The 18,313-nt window shown below is 46.7% G+C and overlaps 1 protein-coding gene across 1 annotated transcript in view; it reads right to left on the reverse strand.

Moving 5' to 3' along the window:
* Nucleotides 1-1,217: 1,217 nt before the first annotated feature.
* LOC142295927 (calpain-13-like) overlaps nt 1,218-18,313 on the reverse strand; it is a 50,921-nt gene continuing 33,825 nt past the window's right edge. Inside the window, exons 8-13 of the mRNA XM_075339053.1 lie at nt 17,320-17,394; nt 16,827-16,912; nt 11,470-11,547; nt 5,297-5,457; nt 3,654-3,805; nt 1,218-1,424 (exon numbers count right to left, since the gene is read on the reverse strand). Coding sequence (XP_075195168.1) covers nt 1,218-1,424; nt 3,654-3,805; nt 5,297-5,457; nt 11,470-11,547; nt 16,827-16,912; nt 17,320-17,394 — 759 coding nt within the window. The remainder of the gene's footprint in view (nt 1,425-3,653; nt 3,806-5,296; nt 5,458-11,469; nt 11,548-16,826; nt 16,913-17,319; nt 17,395-18,313) is intronic.

An 18,313-nucleotide genomic window follows, 5' to 3' on the forward strand; every position in this document is an offset into this window, starting at 1 on the left:
CTACTTCTCTAGCAAATTTACAACAGTAACTAGCAATACCTAGAAATGTATTTCACTGTCTAATTTGGAGCAGGCAGTAATACAGTGCCTTGTGAAAGTATTCGGTCCTTGAATTTTTCAACCTTTTCCCACATTTCAGGCTTCAAACATAAAGATAAAAATTTTAATATTATGGTGAAGAATCAACAACAAGTGGACACAATTGTGAAGTTGAACGATATTTATTGCTTATTTTAAACTTTTTTAAAAAATAAATAACTGAAATTTGGGGCGTGCAATATTATTCATCCCCTTTAAATTAATACTTTGTAGCACCACCTTATGCTGCGATTACAGCACAGTCTCTTGGGGTATGTGTCTATCAGTTTTGCACATGGAGAGACTGAAATTCTTGCCCATTCTACCTCAGAAGAGCGCACACAGAGTGCATTTAGTTCACCAGCGCGAGCGAGGGCAGCTATGTTTTCTGCTCTACCCGCGATATGGCAGAGTGAACTGCGCCTGCGCGAGCCGACCTAACTGCACAGGCGCGAAATTTAAAAATGCGACGAGGAGGATGACGCAGGGCGTCATCCCGTCAATCAAGACAGGAGGACGGCGATCAGCGGCAGGAGGGGGGAATGGAGCAGAAAATGAGCCCGCCCATCTGGCCAACACACGTAATTAGCATACCTAAGGGCCAAGTTTTATAAAGTTATTTTTGGGGTCTGAGAGGGGAGTCAGGGCCAAGGAGCACCTTCATAGAAACCAGCCCAGGAGCTGCAGAAGGGGATTATTTTAGTTTAATAGGGAAAAATCTGGTGACAGGTTCCCTTTAAATAAAAAATGTCTGAAATTTTTTAGAAGCTGGAAAAGCTGGTGCAAATTATCATGACAATCACAGTTCCCAATTACATATTATGTGCTTAGTTATAGTTCTAATTTAAAATTGTAATGATTTGTTAGAGATTGGCAAAGAATCTGTAAAAAAACATTGGCTTTCCATAATTTTTGGACGAGTTATCCATAATTTTTGGACACATCCATAAACAAAAATCAAGTTAGCAACTCTGGTTACTGGGAGAACACACATTAGGGTATTGCAATCATGTTTTCTAGTAAATAACTTATGTAAATGCTATTTCGGTCTCCTGACTCAAATAACATGAGATTTGGAGCCATTGTTATTAAAACTAATAATGTCCACAGGATCCGATGCTGAAGAGGCCTAGAATTACTTACTCAGCGCAGCCTTCAGTCTTCAGGAAAACTTGAAAGAGGAAAGCAGATTCGTGCTGCTTCTGCGTGGTATACGGTATGATGCCGTACCGCCCCGGTGCCAGGTGGAACGCCTCAGAGATATTGTACGTCCTTGAAGACTTAATAGTGGATATTTTCTCAGGTGTCAAGAGGGAATCTGGGATTTTATCTTGAGAGCCTGGAAACTGAAATGTAAGGAAAACCAGATTCATTATCTATGTAATTTTTCCATTTCATTTGAAAAAAATTAACTCATTTAAAAATTGATGGAGGCAAAACAGCTTAAAAAGTTGGTGACAGGGTTAACAAAATGATGAAAAAGTAGGTGGTACTAATGAAAAACAGCCAGAGGGTAAATTTTCAACTCGGCCACATGACTTTGTGTAAAAAAGAGCTTGTTAGAGAGGCAGAGTCTCTCAGAAGCAAAGATGGTCAGAGCTTTACTAGTCCATGGACAACTGCGTATAAAAATTATACAACAATTTCAGAAAAATGCTCCTCAGTGAAAAATTGCAAAGACTTTGATTATTTACCATCTACAGAACATATCATCAAAAGATTCATAGTGCACAAGGGACAAGGCCGATGGTCAGTATTGGATACTTGTAATCTATGGGCCCTCAGAAGTCACTCCATTAAATAAAGCCATGACTAAGGCGGGCTTTGCACACTACGACATCGCAAGTGCGATGTCGGTGGGGTCAAATTGAAAGTGACGCACATCCGGCGTCGCAGGCGATATCATAGTGTGTAAAGCCCAGATGATACGATTAACGAGCGCAAAAGCGTCGTAATCGTATCATCGGTGCAGCGTCGGTGCAATCCATAATTATGCTGACGCGACGGTCCGATGTTGTTCCTCGCTCCTGCGGCTGCGCACATCGCTGTGTGTGAAGCCGCAGGAGCGAGGAACATCTCCTACCGGCGTCACCGCGGCTCCCGTAGGATATGCGGAAGGAAGGAGGTGGGTGGGATGTTTACATCCCGCTTATCTCCGCCCCTCCGCTCCTATTGGCCGCTTGCCGTGTGACGTTGCAGTGACGCCATACGACCCGCCCCCTTAATAAGGAGGCGGGTCGCCGGCCAGAGCGACGGTCGCAGGACAGGTGAGTCCATGTGAAGCTGCCGTAGCGATAAAGTTCGCTACGGCAGCTATCACAAGGATATCGCAGCTGCGACGGGGGCGGGCACTATCGCGCTCGGCATCGCAGCATCGGCTTGCGATGTCGTAGTGTGCAAAGCCCGCCTTAGTCTTGTAAATCACTGTGTGGGCTCAGGAATACAGAAATCATTGCCTAATATCACAGGTTGCCCTACAAACCACTAATGCAAGTTATAGTTCTATCATCAAAGAAGAAGCCAAATATCAACATGACCCAGAAACGGTGCCATGTTTCCTGCCCACAATGGTAAAGTGTTCTGTGGGCGGATGAATCAAAATGTGAAATTCTATATGGAAACCTCATGCAATGTGCCCTGCGTGTTCAGTACACAGTACCTGTATCTCTGATATATAGGGCTGAATTAGTGCCTATGGCAGGGGCAGCTTACACATGAAAGCTGCGATTAATGCTATGTATTATATAAAGGTGTTAGAATAACATATCTCTATCCAGACAATGTCTATTTCATGAAAGACCTTGTATATTTCAGCAAGACAATAGTAAACCACACACTGTACCCATCACAGGAATTCTGCTCTGCAGAAGAAGAGTAGTGTGCCACAGGGCATTAAAGAGGGATGCAGCGGCATCGGTTTTGTTTGTCCCATATGAGGGAGACCAGTCTTCTAACATGACAGTACCATATTAACGGCTATAAATTTAAAAGCCGTGATCAATAAGGACAAGCAATGTAATCAATGCAGCTTTCAGCTACACACTCTGTGTTGACACATTGTATTCTGCGGCTGATTGCTGGGACAATTATCAGATTGTAGAATCAGCTTTAGTTATTATTATTATTATTTATTATTATAGTGCCATCAATTCCATGGCGCTTTACATGTGAAAGGGGTATACATAATAGGGACAAGTACAATAATCATAAACAATACAAGACACGGACAGGTACAGGAGGATAGAGGTCCCTGCCTGCGAGGGCTCACAGTCTACAGGAGGATAGAGGTCCCTGCCCGCGAGGGCTCAAAGTCTACAGGAGGATAGAGGTCCCTGCCCGCGAGGGCTCAAAGTCTACAGGAAGATAGAGGTCCCTGCCCGCGAGGGCTCACAGTCTACAAGGGATAGGTGAGGATAGAGTAGGTGAGGGTAGAGCTGATAGTGCGGCGCTGTATCAGACTGAGGGTTATGGCAGGTTGTAGGCTTGTCTCCCGTCTATCTCATCATATTCAGACATTTTCTCTATTTTCCTTTTATACTTGCAAATCAGCTATCATTCGGCGAGGCGCCACATACCTTAAACACCACGAAGCCGATCGGCAGCCAGTCGCCATATTTGTGGCGGTTTCTGCTGGCTTGCATGAGAGACACAACCACGTTTACTCCTCTATCAGCTTTATCACATGCGGTCACTGTTATTTTGTACATAGGATTCTTGTTGAGGAACTCTAAAGTAAAAGAGATGTAAGAAACAAGAGTCTTGTTTAAAAGAAAATCCAAAAAACAAACAGCACCCCTTTTGCCCACAGGCTGTGTCTGGTACTGCAGTCATAAATAGTGCCACTTTTGTCCAAGGACTATGTATGGTGCTACAGACAAAAGAATGCTGTCATTTCTCAAAGTTGCAGTCCCATTCCCTGGCTATTTGCTCTATTACTCTATTAGGGCATATGGATATCACAGAGGGATCTTCCTATCTCAGAACCCCACTCTATGAGCCTGAACATTCTAATTGTCACACAGAGGTTTGCGCAAAACTCGCCGAATGTCATGGTGACATCAGACGCTGTTCATACTAAGGATTCTGACACTCCACACTATGGTTTTTCTGGTGTGTCTGGGTTACACTGGCATGCTCAAGCGTTGATCAGCTGTGTGATCATTAATGGTCAGGCTGGCAAGAGTTAGCTCTAGGATCACATGTTTTTGAAAGCCTATCACATTTACTTCTCACCTTTTTAAGATGGTGGAATCTGTATTCCCACGCCGACTATAGTTTATTGCTGTGTTGTTTTGTGTGCTGTTGTGTCCCAGTCCTTTTGATAATTGTATTGCTTTGTGCTTGGAGTTGTTGTGGAGTTCTCCTGCTGTCTTGTTGTTTCCTCCCTGCTTTTATTTTTCTCTTAAGCTCTTATTGTCTCATGCTTCTGTGTGAGTGGGAGAGATAGAGTTTTGGTTTCACTGTTTGCTTATTTCTGTTGGCTTTATCACTCCTACCCCGGCCCTACCCAAGGGTTGTGGGGAGGGGAAATAAGATCAGGGCTGGTCAGGAGCAGGGTCAAGTAGGTGGCTCAGACATCCTCACTTTCAGAGGTAACTCTTAGGTCAGGTATAGCTAGGGTTGCCTTGTGTGAGGGTCAGTCTAGGAGCACCGGTCCCCTGTTCTCCTCGATCATTGTGACAATAACAGATTTAAATCGTCCTTTTATTAAAGTCATAGCTATTCATCTAGATTATCACAGTCTAATACTAGGAGACTGTTTGTTGGGGGTGCACGGAGTGGGACCGGAATCACTCAGCTTATTGTCCCATCGGTCACATTCTATAAGGAATTATATCTGAGATGACTCCTCTTAAATAGGATGATGCCATATTATGATGTGATTGTAAAAACATCTTTTTTTCTCTTTTATATACCATGTATGTCCCAGTACTTACCTGTCTCCGATGAAGGCTCTTGTATGAGCCGCAACGTCGGACAGAATGGTTTTCCACAAGATTTAATAACAAAAAAAGCACAAGCATACCACAATACCTGGACTGTCTTTTTTCATTTTCCTTACTGTGTACCGGGGTACATATTTTGATTATTGGAGTTTTTTCTCCCGTGCACCAGTGCCATAGCAGTTGAGCACAGCTTAACCTCTATTGTATCATCTTAAATAGCAGCACCCATAGTGTTTCCACTATAGAGGTCCCCAAATTTTGGACATGAATACCTTTATCCATTTTATTCCAGGAAATGTTCTCTTTCGTCCATCGTCTTCGGAACATTTTTCTGTCCCATTTCTTGTGTTGATCTGCATGATCAAAAAAATCAGGAACTTGATTGCAGATAATGAGCTTGGAAAATTTATTAATGAAATCCTCCCAACAAATCCTGAAAAAAAATACAAACTATAGTGAACTTGTGATTATCAGCATTCAGAGGTGGAAATTGATGTAGAACTCCGGTCTTGAGAAAATCAGGCCATTGTATATTTTGAGAATTTTTTTGTCTCTTTTAGGTTTGGTAAAGAGACCACCTATCGTGTCATTTACTGTGGTCTCAAAATGGTACAGTACCGCGTGGGTTGTGCGAGTCGATCCCTGATATTGCTGGTGCATTTGATATAAAGACTATTTTACTGAGTGTTGGCCAGTTTGGTTGTGACCACGTCCTTTTGGTGGCCTGTGGCTCTTCAGAAATCTAGAAGGATCTGCATCATGGTGGAGAACCCACATCACCAAAATGATCTTGATCAAGTGGGAACATTTTCTTTTCTTTTGTCTACATCATTCGCTAATTTTCTGGAACCTAAATTGTATTAGTATTTACTTCCCTAATTCCCCTCTCAAACCCCACATGGTCCACTATCACAGCCACGTTAGCTTATGGCCCAAGTCGTTTTTTACTTTGTGCAGGCTGTTACATATGGCATAGAGAAAATGGGCTGTAAAAAGGTTGAAAATGGGTCCCCCACCATCTTACAAAATGTAAGGACTTGTTCCACAAGTGCCCCATTGGGTATCCTACTGTCTGCATCGCTGTCAATGTCCATTAGGCTGGACTCACACGAGTGTATGGCATGTGATGCAAGAGGATCGGATACGATATGCTAATGACACTCGGCTCAGGTTCTGCTGCGAGCCTGAGCCGAGTGTCATGCGACTGTGAAGGAGAGGGAATGCGCTGCAGAGGAGAGGGAGGGATTAATCCCCCCATCTCCTCCATTGTCAGTCTGTGCGTATATCGCACTGAACTGGGATAACATCCGAGTGCAGTCTGATGTTTCTCTCGCACCCATTCACTTGAATGGGTGCGAGGTGTACGGCTCTAGCAGAAAATCACAGCATGATGCGACTTTTCTCGCATCCAGAATCTGTACGAGAAAAGCTGACCACCTGCTCTGCCTCATTGACTAACATCAGTCAGAGTGCAATGCGAGAAGTTCTATGACTATATGTCTACAGTTCCTGTGTAGAGCAAAAACTCCTGGCTCTTTGTCTCCTCGTGTTCTCTACTACCCATGTCTGCCTGCCAACCTGCATACTCTGCTGTCCCATTCCTCACTACTAAAAGTACCATCTGGCAAAGCCAGCTCTCTGGGCAATAGTCGCCAGTCCGTGTTACAAATACTGACCTACGGCTTAGAGAACCCACCTCATCAGGTGAGCATATAACCGTAGCAGCATGTCTAATACAGTTAGGTATGCACTATATTGTATAGACAGTGTGTCCACCCATATCCTGTCCACCGCCATTAACTTAGGAACGGCGGCAGCTATAGGCATAGAAGTGGTGTCTAGGTATAGTAAAGTAGCCATGCGCTACACAATGAAACCACCTATAGCGCCACCTGGTGGAAAACAACGGAGTTAGCATTATTACCTCGAAAACGAAAGGAGATAGAGAAAAAAAGTGAATTACAAAGTTGTAGGGCATCATCAATTCAATACGAATCGACACCTTGCATACAGAAATGCTATGATTAGAACGTGTAAAACTCACAAGGCTGCGGACGTGAAGCGATACCTCATGGAGACCTTCCTACAAGTCATTGGGTATGGTGGCTGTGTGGAGTGGCCTCCACGCTCACCTGACCTGACCCCATTAGACTTCTTTTTGTGAGGTCACATCAAACAGCAGGTGTATGTGTGACGCCCTGGACTAGCCAGGTAGTCACAGGTAGGCCCTTGCATAACACCCGTCCCCTAAAAAGGTGTCAGCAGCCACCCTGAAAACCCTAGTCACCTCCCTCAGGGTTTGATTAACACACCAGGGGGCATGCCCAGGCGGTTAGACATGCCCACCAAGGGGTTCACAGCTCTTGAGGCAGGAAAACAGTAGTTAGATAGTTTTGGAGTAGAGAAGAGTGAAGTTCAAGTGCCCAGGTCTGCCATAGTCTAACGTCAGGTGTCTGGGTCGGAGCCCAGTCACCTCTGGCTAGGAGGCATACGGTGGCCTCAGCCTGCAGGAGTCGGGAAGATGGCTTGGTGGAACCGTAAGGGACCGGGACAGGGTAGTGGCCCGCCGGTACCAAACCGGGGGAACCGACTAGAAACCAGAGCACAAAGGGGGGTACTCAGACCCTGAAACTCGGTCCATAAACCAGTGGACCCAGTTAATTAACTGATTGAGGTCTGGACTTTAGGTCCTTTCCCACCCAAGTCCCGACTGAAGACAACAGCCCACAGAGGGGGATAAAAAGCCACCGCCCAGGCAAAGAGATCCCACGGGCCAGCGTCTGCGGGCAGACGGGCTCTCCCGACACACACAACGCCAGGGAGCGGGCTCCCGTTGCTGAAGCACGGGCTGTCCACAGCTACAAAGGAAGTGCAGGAGAAAGGCGGAGACCACCAACCCGAGTAGGGGGACCAGACGCAGCCAGCTGCGGGCACCGACCACCATCTCCTTGGTTTACCAGAGACTCTTGTGTACTGTAATAGTGAGTACAACTGTGCCCTCGGGCCACGCATCGCCCTGCACCGCCAAGCACTGACATATCACATCAATCGGGTCCCGGGGGCCATCACCCCTGCCCACGGAGGGGTTAACACCTTTGCTGCACAACATCTCCCCCGGGTGCCTAGTAAACAGCAGCGGTGGTGTCCACATTCACCACAACCCGTGGGTGGTGTCACGAACTCAAACAAAAACCACGGCCTCGGCCGTAACCCTAACCCCCCCTCGAAGCGCCAGCCCCTTTCAGAGCGAAGTGACCCCCGATCCGGAGGCGCTCAAGCCACCTACAAACTAGCCCGGATCCGAGCGACTCGGCTGCAGCCGAGCGCAGGGCGGTACATATGCGACCCCTCCACCATGAGGTATCGCTTCACGTCCGCAGCTTTGTGAGTTTTACATGTTGTAGTCATAGCATTTCTGTATACAAGGTGCGTTACTAAGTGTCTACTGGGTCTTCACCAGAGTCTCTGATGGTGAGGATAGTCTGGGCTGCTGATAGACACCAGGTACCACTCCAGGGTAGTTTCTGGGACTGCAGCAACTTAGGAGGGCAAGAGAAATACGTAGTCAGATGGTCCTAGGTCGGGTCACAGGATCAGAGTACAAAGCCGAGGTCAGGAGCAGAGAGGTCAGACAGGACAGGTATACGAGGCAGGCCAATAACTGGAAAATTAATACTGACAAGCGCACACATGGGACACTAGAAGACAAACTGACTAGGAACTACGATCAGGCAAGGATTGATGGGAAGACCTGTCTAATAAATTCACTACTGACAGCAGATAGGTCAGAGCCGGGACACTTTCAGGAGGCACAAGATTGCACACCTGCACCTGCAGAGTCTGGCCATGTCTTACTGCAGCCGGGTGGAAACTCTCCATCAACAGGAGGATGTAGCTGAGCTGACTATGTCGCGGGCGGAGGAGGGGACGCCGCGCTCTCCCACTGCTGCTCGGGTCCGGCTGCTGCGGCTGCTGCGGCCTGCTGCTGCTCGGTGGCTCGAGCGATGGGCCGGATCCCGGGGACTCTAGCGGCGCTCCTCGCCCGTGAGTGAAAGGGGGTTTTGGGTATAGGGATTGGTTATTGTCCGTGACGCCACCCACGGTTGTGGTGATTTGTTAGCACCACCGCTGCTCTGTCTGGGGATCCCGGGAAGGATGGTATGGAGCAGCCAGTTGTTGTGTTGCCCCTCCGTGGGTAGGGGTTGGTGATCCCGGGGCCCAGTGATGAGTTGGGAGATGCAGGGCTTGGTGGGCACAGGGACGCGGGAGCAGCGCTGTGCCTTGCGGCACTGTGGTACTCACTCAGCCTGAGACGTTGACACAGTTTTTCGGTAAGCCACACGGCTGGAAAGACGGTTCCCACGGACGGCTGCACTTGCTCTCCCAGTAGGTGACGGTGATGTCCCTTTGTCCTGCACCTAATATTTCTGTGTTGGTAGCGATGGGTTCCCACCGGTAACCCGCTCCCCGGCTTGGATATGGGCCGGAGGAGCCCTACTTTGCCCGCAGGCGCTGGCCCTGAGAAACTGGTGCCCTGGCGGTGTCTCTCCTCAATGGTTGGACTGTTGCCTTCAGTCGGGACTTGGTTGTTTGGAGACAGAAGTCCCCTTCACTGACGGATTTGGCAAATTTACGGCGACTCCTAGCCTTGCCGGGGTCCGAGAGGCCCCTGCCCTGGTGCTGACTGTTCTTCGTATACTGCTCCAGACCGCCGGGCCACTACCTGTCCGCGGTCTTTCCAGCAACCTCCGAGCAATCCCCCTCCAGACTGTCACCGCCGTTACTGACCTTGCTGACTCTGTCCTGCACACAGCTGGACCAACTTCACTCTTCTCTACTCTCACTTTTACTCTTTTCTTCTTTGCTCCACTACTACTTCCTTCCACTTCACTCCCCTAGCTTGAACTGCCTGCTTCTCCCCGCCTCCAGGGCGGTGTACTCCTTGGTGGGCGGAGCCAACCGCCTGGCCCACCCCCTGGTGTGAACATCAGCCCCTGGAGGAAGGCAACAAGGATTTTGGTAGCCTTGGTGTTCCTAACTGGGGTGTAGGGTGTGGTGGTGTAATGACCTGTGACCCCTGGCTTGCCCAGGGCGTCACAAATATGTTGCCAGGAGCAACTCATGAGGTGATATGACACGTGGGGGAGCAGAACGGGGTTTACCAGCCACTTGAGTCATGAGCATGACAATGGGTGTCACAGTACCGGTCATTAGGAGAGGGGGATTTGCACTGTGTCCTTTAAAGATCAAATGTACTAAGGTGCTGGTGACATTCCTGTGTCATAGGACAGCATAGGTTCAGCATTAGAATGTGTGCCCACTCCTCTAATAATATGATAGCATAAAAAGTTTCAGTATTTTGACAATAGAGGTCAGACACATGCCAACAAACAGCCTGGAATAAAGAGTTGAGCTGAAGAGTCCAGCAGAACATGTCTGCATCATAGCTAGCTAGTAGTGGGGGTGAGTAGCAGTTGTTAAATATGGTGCGCTGTCCCAGGGCTGCACAGGAAGCCACACAGGCACCAAAGGCCACCATGTTGTACTGAGACAAGTTTTATGCATTTTTATAAAAATGTATTTTTAATATATATGGTATAATATGTCCATGTTCCCTTTGTTATAGGTGAAGCTTAAATTTTCAGATGGGTCAATGGGTCTTTAATAGAGTTGAGCGGACTGGCAATAATCCGGGTCCGGCGGATCAGCGTCGGGTTGACAAAGAAGTCCGGATCCGATCCGAAATCCGGGCCCATATATGTCATTGGGGAGCGGAATCCGGGACGAGAGAGACTGAGAGTGAGTGAGTGAGTGAGAGTGAGAGAGAGAGAGAGAGAAAAAAAAATAAAAATTGGGACCCGGATTGCCAAATCTGGATCGCGCTCCCGGAATCCCGCGTCCCGGTCGGACTCGGATCTGCCGCTCAAACCGCGCGGATCCGGATTTTGCCGATCAGGGTCCGCTCAACATTAGTCTTTAATAACAGAAGAGTAAACTTAAACTTTGGGATTACTGGTTTGGAAATTCAGACCAGCATCATAAAAGGAGGCTTGTCCAATCTGTGATTCAGGCTCCGACTAGCGCACAGGGAGACAGGAGAAACCCCTGGTGGGCCCCACTTTAGAAGTGGGACCACCTGTCCCCTACATGAGCAGCAGTAGCAACTATGTAAAGACAATCATCATTTATTTAGCAAACTATTCAGTTTATTAATATAGAAGCAGAGGTAAATTTATGATAGCGGGTGAAGTGATATTTGCATGTAGCCAAAAAGCGGACCCCCAGAGTCAATGTTACCGGTGGGTGCCGGCTACCCCAGTCCAATACTGCTCCGATTATTGACTTTCCAGCCATAATAGAGCTGAATACGATGGGCGAGCAGAGGGCGAGACTCTCCAGTGAGTGCTATCACTTACATCAGTCCTAACTTAGTATTGAATCTCACCAGAACTCCCCATCATCATCATCGATTCTCTGCAGACTCCATCTGTCCTTCTCTCTCACTTCATTCCATAATGGGCACCTAAGAGGAGTAAATCATGAAATTATGTTTTTTGGAGTTCTTTATTTTTTAAAGCCAATATCGAGTATTCGGTGAGTTTTTATGCTGCAGATTTTCTGCACCTTTTAACTAAATTAAGTTACTTGCATATTTCTTTTACATGTGTTTTTATTGACGCTGCATTTTTTGTCTCTTTTTGGAATGTCATATTTTAAGTTGGTCTGAAGGTAGAGTGATCTTCATTCTAAATCCCTATCTTTTTAGTGCCATAATCTAAATTAATTTCTAATATACTTGCATTAAAAATTCCCTGTCCTCCCTATCTACACTATCTAACAGCTATTATATATTTTTTCCTTATTTCATCTCTCATGATGCTTCATTTGAGAATCCTGGTGCATTCTTGGATACTCAAACAAAGCATCATCAGGGGACAGAGGCTGCAGTCGCTGTCACATCCTCTGCCTACTCCCTGAAATGAAGCGTCATCAGTTCCACTTGTTTCAGGGGCTGGGCTCGTCCCTGCTCTGTTTGTATGTTCGGTGCACTATGCATTCTGTTGTCAGCTCAGATCAACAAACCAGCAGGAGAGGGCGTTGTCAGAATACCCGGCTTGCAGAGACCAGCACTGCCCCCTGCCAGTGATGTCACCGGTGTCTGCATGTTGGGCACTTTGACTCTGCTCTGACTGTGTGCTCTGCTGCTGGCTCATTGCTGCTGAACTGAGCTGGCTTCGGAGACTGCGCTATCATTATGCAAATTGCACAGGCACAGGTACCAGACCAGACCCTGAAACGAGTGTCACTGATGACTCTTCATTTCAGGGAGTGGACAGAGGCTGTGGAAGTGACTGCTGCCTCTGCCCTCTGATGACGCTTAGTTTGAGTATCCCAGCCTGCACTGGGAGTCTCATATGAAGCGTCATCAGAGAAGACGTGGAAATAAAACAGAATAACAGTCTAGTGAAAGAATGGTAGGGAATTTGTAATGCAGCCATATTAGAAAATAGTTTAGACTATGACACTAAATAGATAGGGATTTAGGAGAAAAATTACTTTGGCCTTCTGACCATACCTTTAAGTTAAGATTCAAGTTTAAGTTAAGGTTTTTTTTGTTACTTCCTGCTACATGGCTTTGAAAGAACTTTATTGATCCAGTCATGAGTGGAATACATGCGGTTTTAGTGTATTTCTGCTTTGGAAACGCACTAAAAATGTGGCGCCCTGGACAAGCCAGGACGTCACAGGTACTACAACAACACACCCCACACCCCGGCTAGGCACACCGAAGTCAAACAAAAATCCTTGTTGCCTCCCTCCAGGGGCTGATGTCCACACCAGGGGGTGGAGCCAGGCGGTTGGCCCCACCCACCGAGGAGTTCACAGTCCTGGAGGCGGGAAAAGGAAGTCAGTTTAGTTTTGAGTTTGAGGAGTTGAGGAGTGAAGTGGTACTAGAGGAGACTGACCGTGTCCGGGTGCGTGGCCCGGGCACATACAGCAAGGTTGGCAGACGGTGGTGACCGTCTGCAGGAGAGGCTGATTGACGTAAACCGTAAGGACCGGGGACGGGCGGTGGCCCGCTGGTACCGGATCGGGGAGCGAAGAGAAGCCAGCACCATTCGGCAGGGCTTACGGACCCCGACCAGGCTAGGAGTCGCCGTAAAACCGGTCAAATCCGTTAGCGAAGGGAACCTCCGGGGTTTCCCAGCAGTCAAGACCCGATTGAAGGCAACAGCTCAAACCGTGAAGGGAAATACAGTCACCGCCAAGGCTACAGCTCCCAGGGCCAGAGCCTGCGGGCAAAAGGGGCTCCCTCAGCCTCCATCTAAGCTGGGGAGCGGGTTACCGGTGGGAAGCCATTGGAACCGTGAACATAACACAGCCAACCGCCAACCTACCGGGAGAACTACCGCAGCCGTCTGTGGGACCCGTCCATCCAGCCGTTTGCTTTACTGGAGACTTTGCATTCATTATTGGCTGAGTGAGTACCACCGTGCCGTGCGGCACCGCGCTGCCCCCGTGACCCTGCACCTCACCAGGCCCCGTAACCCGCCTGCCATCCCTCCCTCACCGGGCCCCGGGACAACCAACCCCCCTATCCACGGAGGGGAGAAACAACATCCAAGCTGCTCCCTGTCACCGCTCCCGGGATCCCCGTCCAGAGCAGCGGTGGTGCCACAACCTCACCACAACCGTGGGTGGCGTCACGAACAATATCCCTAAACCAAACCACCCCCTTTCACTCACGGGCGACTAGCGCCGCTCGAGTCCCCGGGATCCGGCCCACCACTCGAGCCACCGAGCAGCAGCAGCCGGACCCGAGCAGTGGGTGAGCGCAGCGTCCCCTCCCCGCCCGCAACAAAAACACATATACTTTTTTATACCTGCAGATATTTCATATCTAATACAATTCGATGAGGAAAATTTGAACAGAAAATTCAGCGAAGTTGACAGGTTGTGGGTTTACAAATTGCACTGCAGGTAAGTTTACTTGATGTAGAAAGAAAAAAAAAAAACACAAGCCCAGCTGGCAGGATATTTCTATAAATCCCATCCACTTTGCTAGAACTGTAAGACATAGCGTTTGTTGCGCAGCAAAATACTCCATGTCAAAAACTCGTTGCAGTAATTTGACCTAAGGATGTGTGCACTTCACTGATTTTAAATTTAAAGGGAACTTGTCACCAGGTTTTTCCCTTATGAGCTGCGGCCACCACCAGTGAGCCCTTATATACAGCATACTAGAATACTGCATATAAGAGCTCAGGCCACTCTGTAGAATGTAAATATCACTTTTATAATTCTCACCTAGGGGGCGGTCCAGCCACTATCGCTGATTTGTATTCAAAGCTTTCATGCGTCTTGGCTGCTTTCCACCAGTCTTTTACACTGCTTTTGGGTGACCTTATGCCACTTTTGGAGCAAAAATGTAAGCAGCTCTTCTTTGTTTGATGGCTTGTGAATATCCATCTTCTTCTTGATTACATTGCAGAGGTTTTCAATGGGGTTCAGGTCTGAAGATTGGGCTGGTCATGACAGTAACCTACAAAAGGAATGTCAAATGGCAGCTGAGGTGAAGTGCACGGCAAGAACAGTCCGTAACAGGCTCTTAGAGGCAGGACTCAAGTCATGTAAGGCTAGAAAAAAGCCTTTCATCAATGAGAAGCAAAGAAGAGCCAAGCTGAAGTTTGCCAAAAACCATAAGGATTGGAGCATAGAGGACTGCAGTAAGGTAATCTTCTCTGGAGAGTCTAATTTTCAGCTTTACCTAACACCTGGTCATCTAATGGTTAGACGGAGACCTGGAGAGGCGTACAAGCCACGTCTTGCACCCACTGTGGTGGCGGATCGGTGATGATCTGGGGATGCTTCAGCAAGGCTGGAATTGAGCAGATTCAACTTTGCGAAGGACGTATGAATGAAGCCGCTTATAAGGTTATCCTTGAAAAACAATTGCTTACTTCTGCTCAGGTAATGATCCCCAACTCTGAGGACTGTTTTTTTCTAGCAGGACAATGGGCCATGCCACACAGCTAGGTCAATCAATGTGTGGATGAAGGACCACCACATTAAAACCCTGTCATAGCCAACCCAATCTCCAGACCTGAACCCCATTGAAAACCTCTGGAATGTAATCAAGAGGAAGATGGATAGTCACAAGCCATCAAACAAAGAAGAACTGCTTAAACTTTTGCGCCAGGAGTGGCATAAGGTCACCCAAAAGCCGTGCGACAGACTGGTGGAAAGCAGCCAAGACGCATGAAAGCTGTGATTAACCATCATGGTTATTACATAAAATATTGATTTCTGAGGTAAAACATTATTAGAAAACCAGAAAAAACTCTCTAAAACATCACTTTTATTAATACTGTTAAAATACTAAAATAGTACTGGATTCTGGAATAATATCCAGAAGTAAGAATATCAACAAGGGACCTGATGCCACGGTGAAAGGTTGTCATTACAGACACCTACTGTTTAGAGAGCCTTCCTGGTACCGTTGGAAGGGATTTTTCATTGAAAATCCAGCACCTATTTTGGGGGGGTACGGCATTCTAACTGGACCTATTTTAAGGACCATACAGGACCCTGGTTTTATGGAGAATATGAACAATGAGGAGATTGATGGCCTTAACAGACTAGAGATATTTTGATATATCTATATCCCCTGATGAACCCCAAGACGTTGGAGGGAAACGCGTCGGGATCAAGTTAGTCCTGGCAGGATAAGTACTAGGACCACAGGTCCATCATCTTTTCCCTAGACCCTTAATTTCATGTATCATCCCAGTTTTGTAGCCATATAGGTATTTTGTAAAGCTGTGACTTGAAATCTTTCATTTGTATATGAGATTTGGGCTGGGATCAAGTTAGTCCTGGCAGGATAAATATTAGGACCACAGGTCCATCATCCTTTGCCTAGACCCCTAATTTCATGTATCATCCCAGTTTTGTAGCCATATAGGTAATTTGTAAAACTGTGATTTGAAATCCTTCATTTGTATATGAGATTTGGGTTCATATTTGTAATTAGCTATGATCTATGACACATGACTGTTATGCACCGCTGCACAATTCACTTGGTGGTGGGTTAAGGTCAGGAGTAGTTACAGGGGCAGATAGGGCTAGCCGCCGAGGAACGGGGGGCACCCAGTAAATTAAGGTGTTTTTGACCTCCGTGGTTAGGTAGGGAATAACATCAGGGACTACTAGACCCACTACCTTATCCTCATAATTATCAAAATTAATTCAATATAATAGGCGGTGTACACCCCCTGTCCCCTGTCCCCTCCTTCAAGACCTGTTCTAGTTATCACTAAGCACGACTTGTTGATATTCTTACTTCTGGATATTATTCCAGAATCCAGTACTATTTTAGTATTTTAACAGTATTAATAAAAGTGATGTTTTAGAGAGTTTTTTCTGGTTTTCAAGTGATCCTCTAATCTTTATATAACTGAAATTGGTTTTTGGTAAAACATTATTAGTATTGTTGTTTCCAAATGAATATGACCTTGTTTTCTTTGCAGTAGTTGAGGTCTTGACCATTTCTTATTTTCAGAAAATAAATACAAAATGTATTGCTTGGAAATTCGGAGATGTTGTCAGTAGTTTATAGAATAAAAGTACAATTTACATTTTACTCAAAAATATAAAGAGAAAAATCAGAAAAACTGACAATTTTGCAGCGGTCTCTTAATTTTTGCCAGAGCTATATATATATATCACAATGTGAATAATTTGGAGCCTTTTACACATAATTTGAAAGCGTCTTACGACACCATCGATAGTCCGCGTTACCTGTCATTCCAGTTCCCATTCCATTCTCCAGACCCCCATGGATTCCACAATCGAATGAGTCTGACAAATCCGTTCCGAAAGGCAACCTGTGACAAGACTTAAACATTACTTTAATTATTTTTGCACAACTGGATGAATTTCTAAATTCTACCTTGCATCAGAAGGACAGAAACAGTAGGTAATTATGACCATAACTCTGTGGTCTCTTAATAATGCCCCAGTCACACAAAGGAACGTTAATTTGTCTGATTGGAGCCGGACCCCACATTATTTGATGACCGATCCATTAATATCCATTGTCCCAGAAAACCCCTTTAATATTACAAAATGTTTTAAAAACTTTTGGCATTGCAGTCAGTCCTATAAAATGTCAGTCCGTATTTCTGCTCCAAAATTGAGCTAAATGAGGATCTACTTGCTGTTGGTTTCCATGTACCCAATGTTGTGTCGCACACTGAACAATAAAGTTTATTAGCACGTCATCATTATTTACCTCTGCACACTTGGTTATAGCATAGGCATGACGCTCCACAAGGCCGTTCTCCTGGAGGACATTTTCTCGGAGTTTCTGGAGGGAAGAGACAGGACAGTTACACATTAGGAAAGTTTTGCTTATGTCGAACATTTAATACCTATTTCAACTCAAGAAATGAACTTCACCAACACCAGGTAAATCTGAGTCAGAGTCTATCACACGGCACATCTAGAATTGCCGATCTGTGCCATCTCCTCTTTGCAGTGGCTTCACATTTGTCAGGTTGTGGAGGAATCTTTTGTGTACAGCGAATTCTCCAGGTCACCTATAGATTATTAATTGGATTCAGGTCTGGGCTCTGGCTGGACAATTCCAAAGTCTTGACTTTCTTCTGACCGTGATTCTGTGCTGATATAGAGGTCACTTAAGGCCCCGTCACACACAGCAACATCGCTAGCAACATCGCTGCTAACGAACAACTTTTGTGATGTTGCTAGCGATGTTGCTGTGTGTGACATCCAGCAACAACCTGGCCCCTGCTGTGAGGTCGTTGGTTGTTGCTGAATGTCCTGGGCCATTATTTAGTTGTTGCTGTCCCGCTGTGAAGCACAGATCGCTGTGTGTGACAGCGAGACAGCAACAACTAAATGTGCAGGCAGCAGGAGCCGGCTTCTGCGGAGGCTGGTAACCAATGTAAACATCGGGTAACCAAGAAGCCCTGTCCTTGGTTACCCGATATTTACCTTTGTTACCAGCCTCCGCCGCTCTCACTGTCAGTGCCGGCTCCTGCTGTGTGCACATTTAGCTGCAGCACACATCGGGTTAATTAACCCCATGTGTGCTGTAACTAGAAGAGCAAGGAGCCAGCGCTAAGCATTGTGCGCTGCTCCCTGCTCTGTGCACATGTAGCTGCAGCACACATCGGGTAATTAACCCCATGTGTGCTGTAACTAGGAGAGCAGGGAGCCAGCGCTAAGCAGTGTGCGCTGCTCCCTGCTCTGTGCACATGTAG

The sequence above is a fragment of the Anomaloglossus baeobatrachus genome, chromosome 3 (genome assembly GCF_048569485.1).
Source record: "Anomaloglossus baeobatrachus isolate aAnoBae1 chromosome 3, aAnoBae1.hap1, whole genome shotgun sequence".
Lineage (NCBI taxonomy): Eukaryota > Metazoa > Chordata > Amphibia > Anura > Aromobatidae > Anomaloglossus > Anomaloglossus baeobatrachus.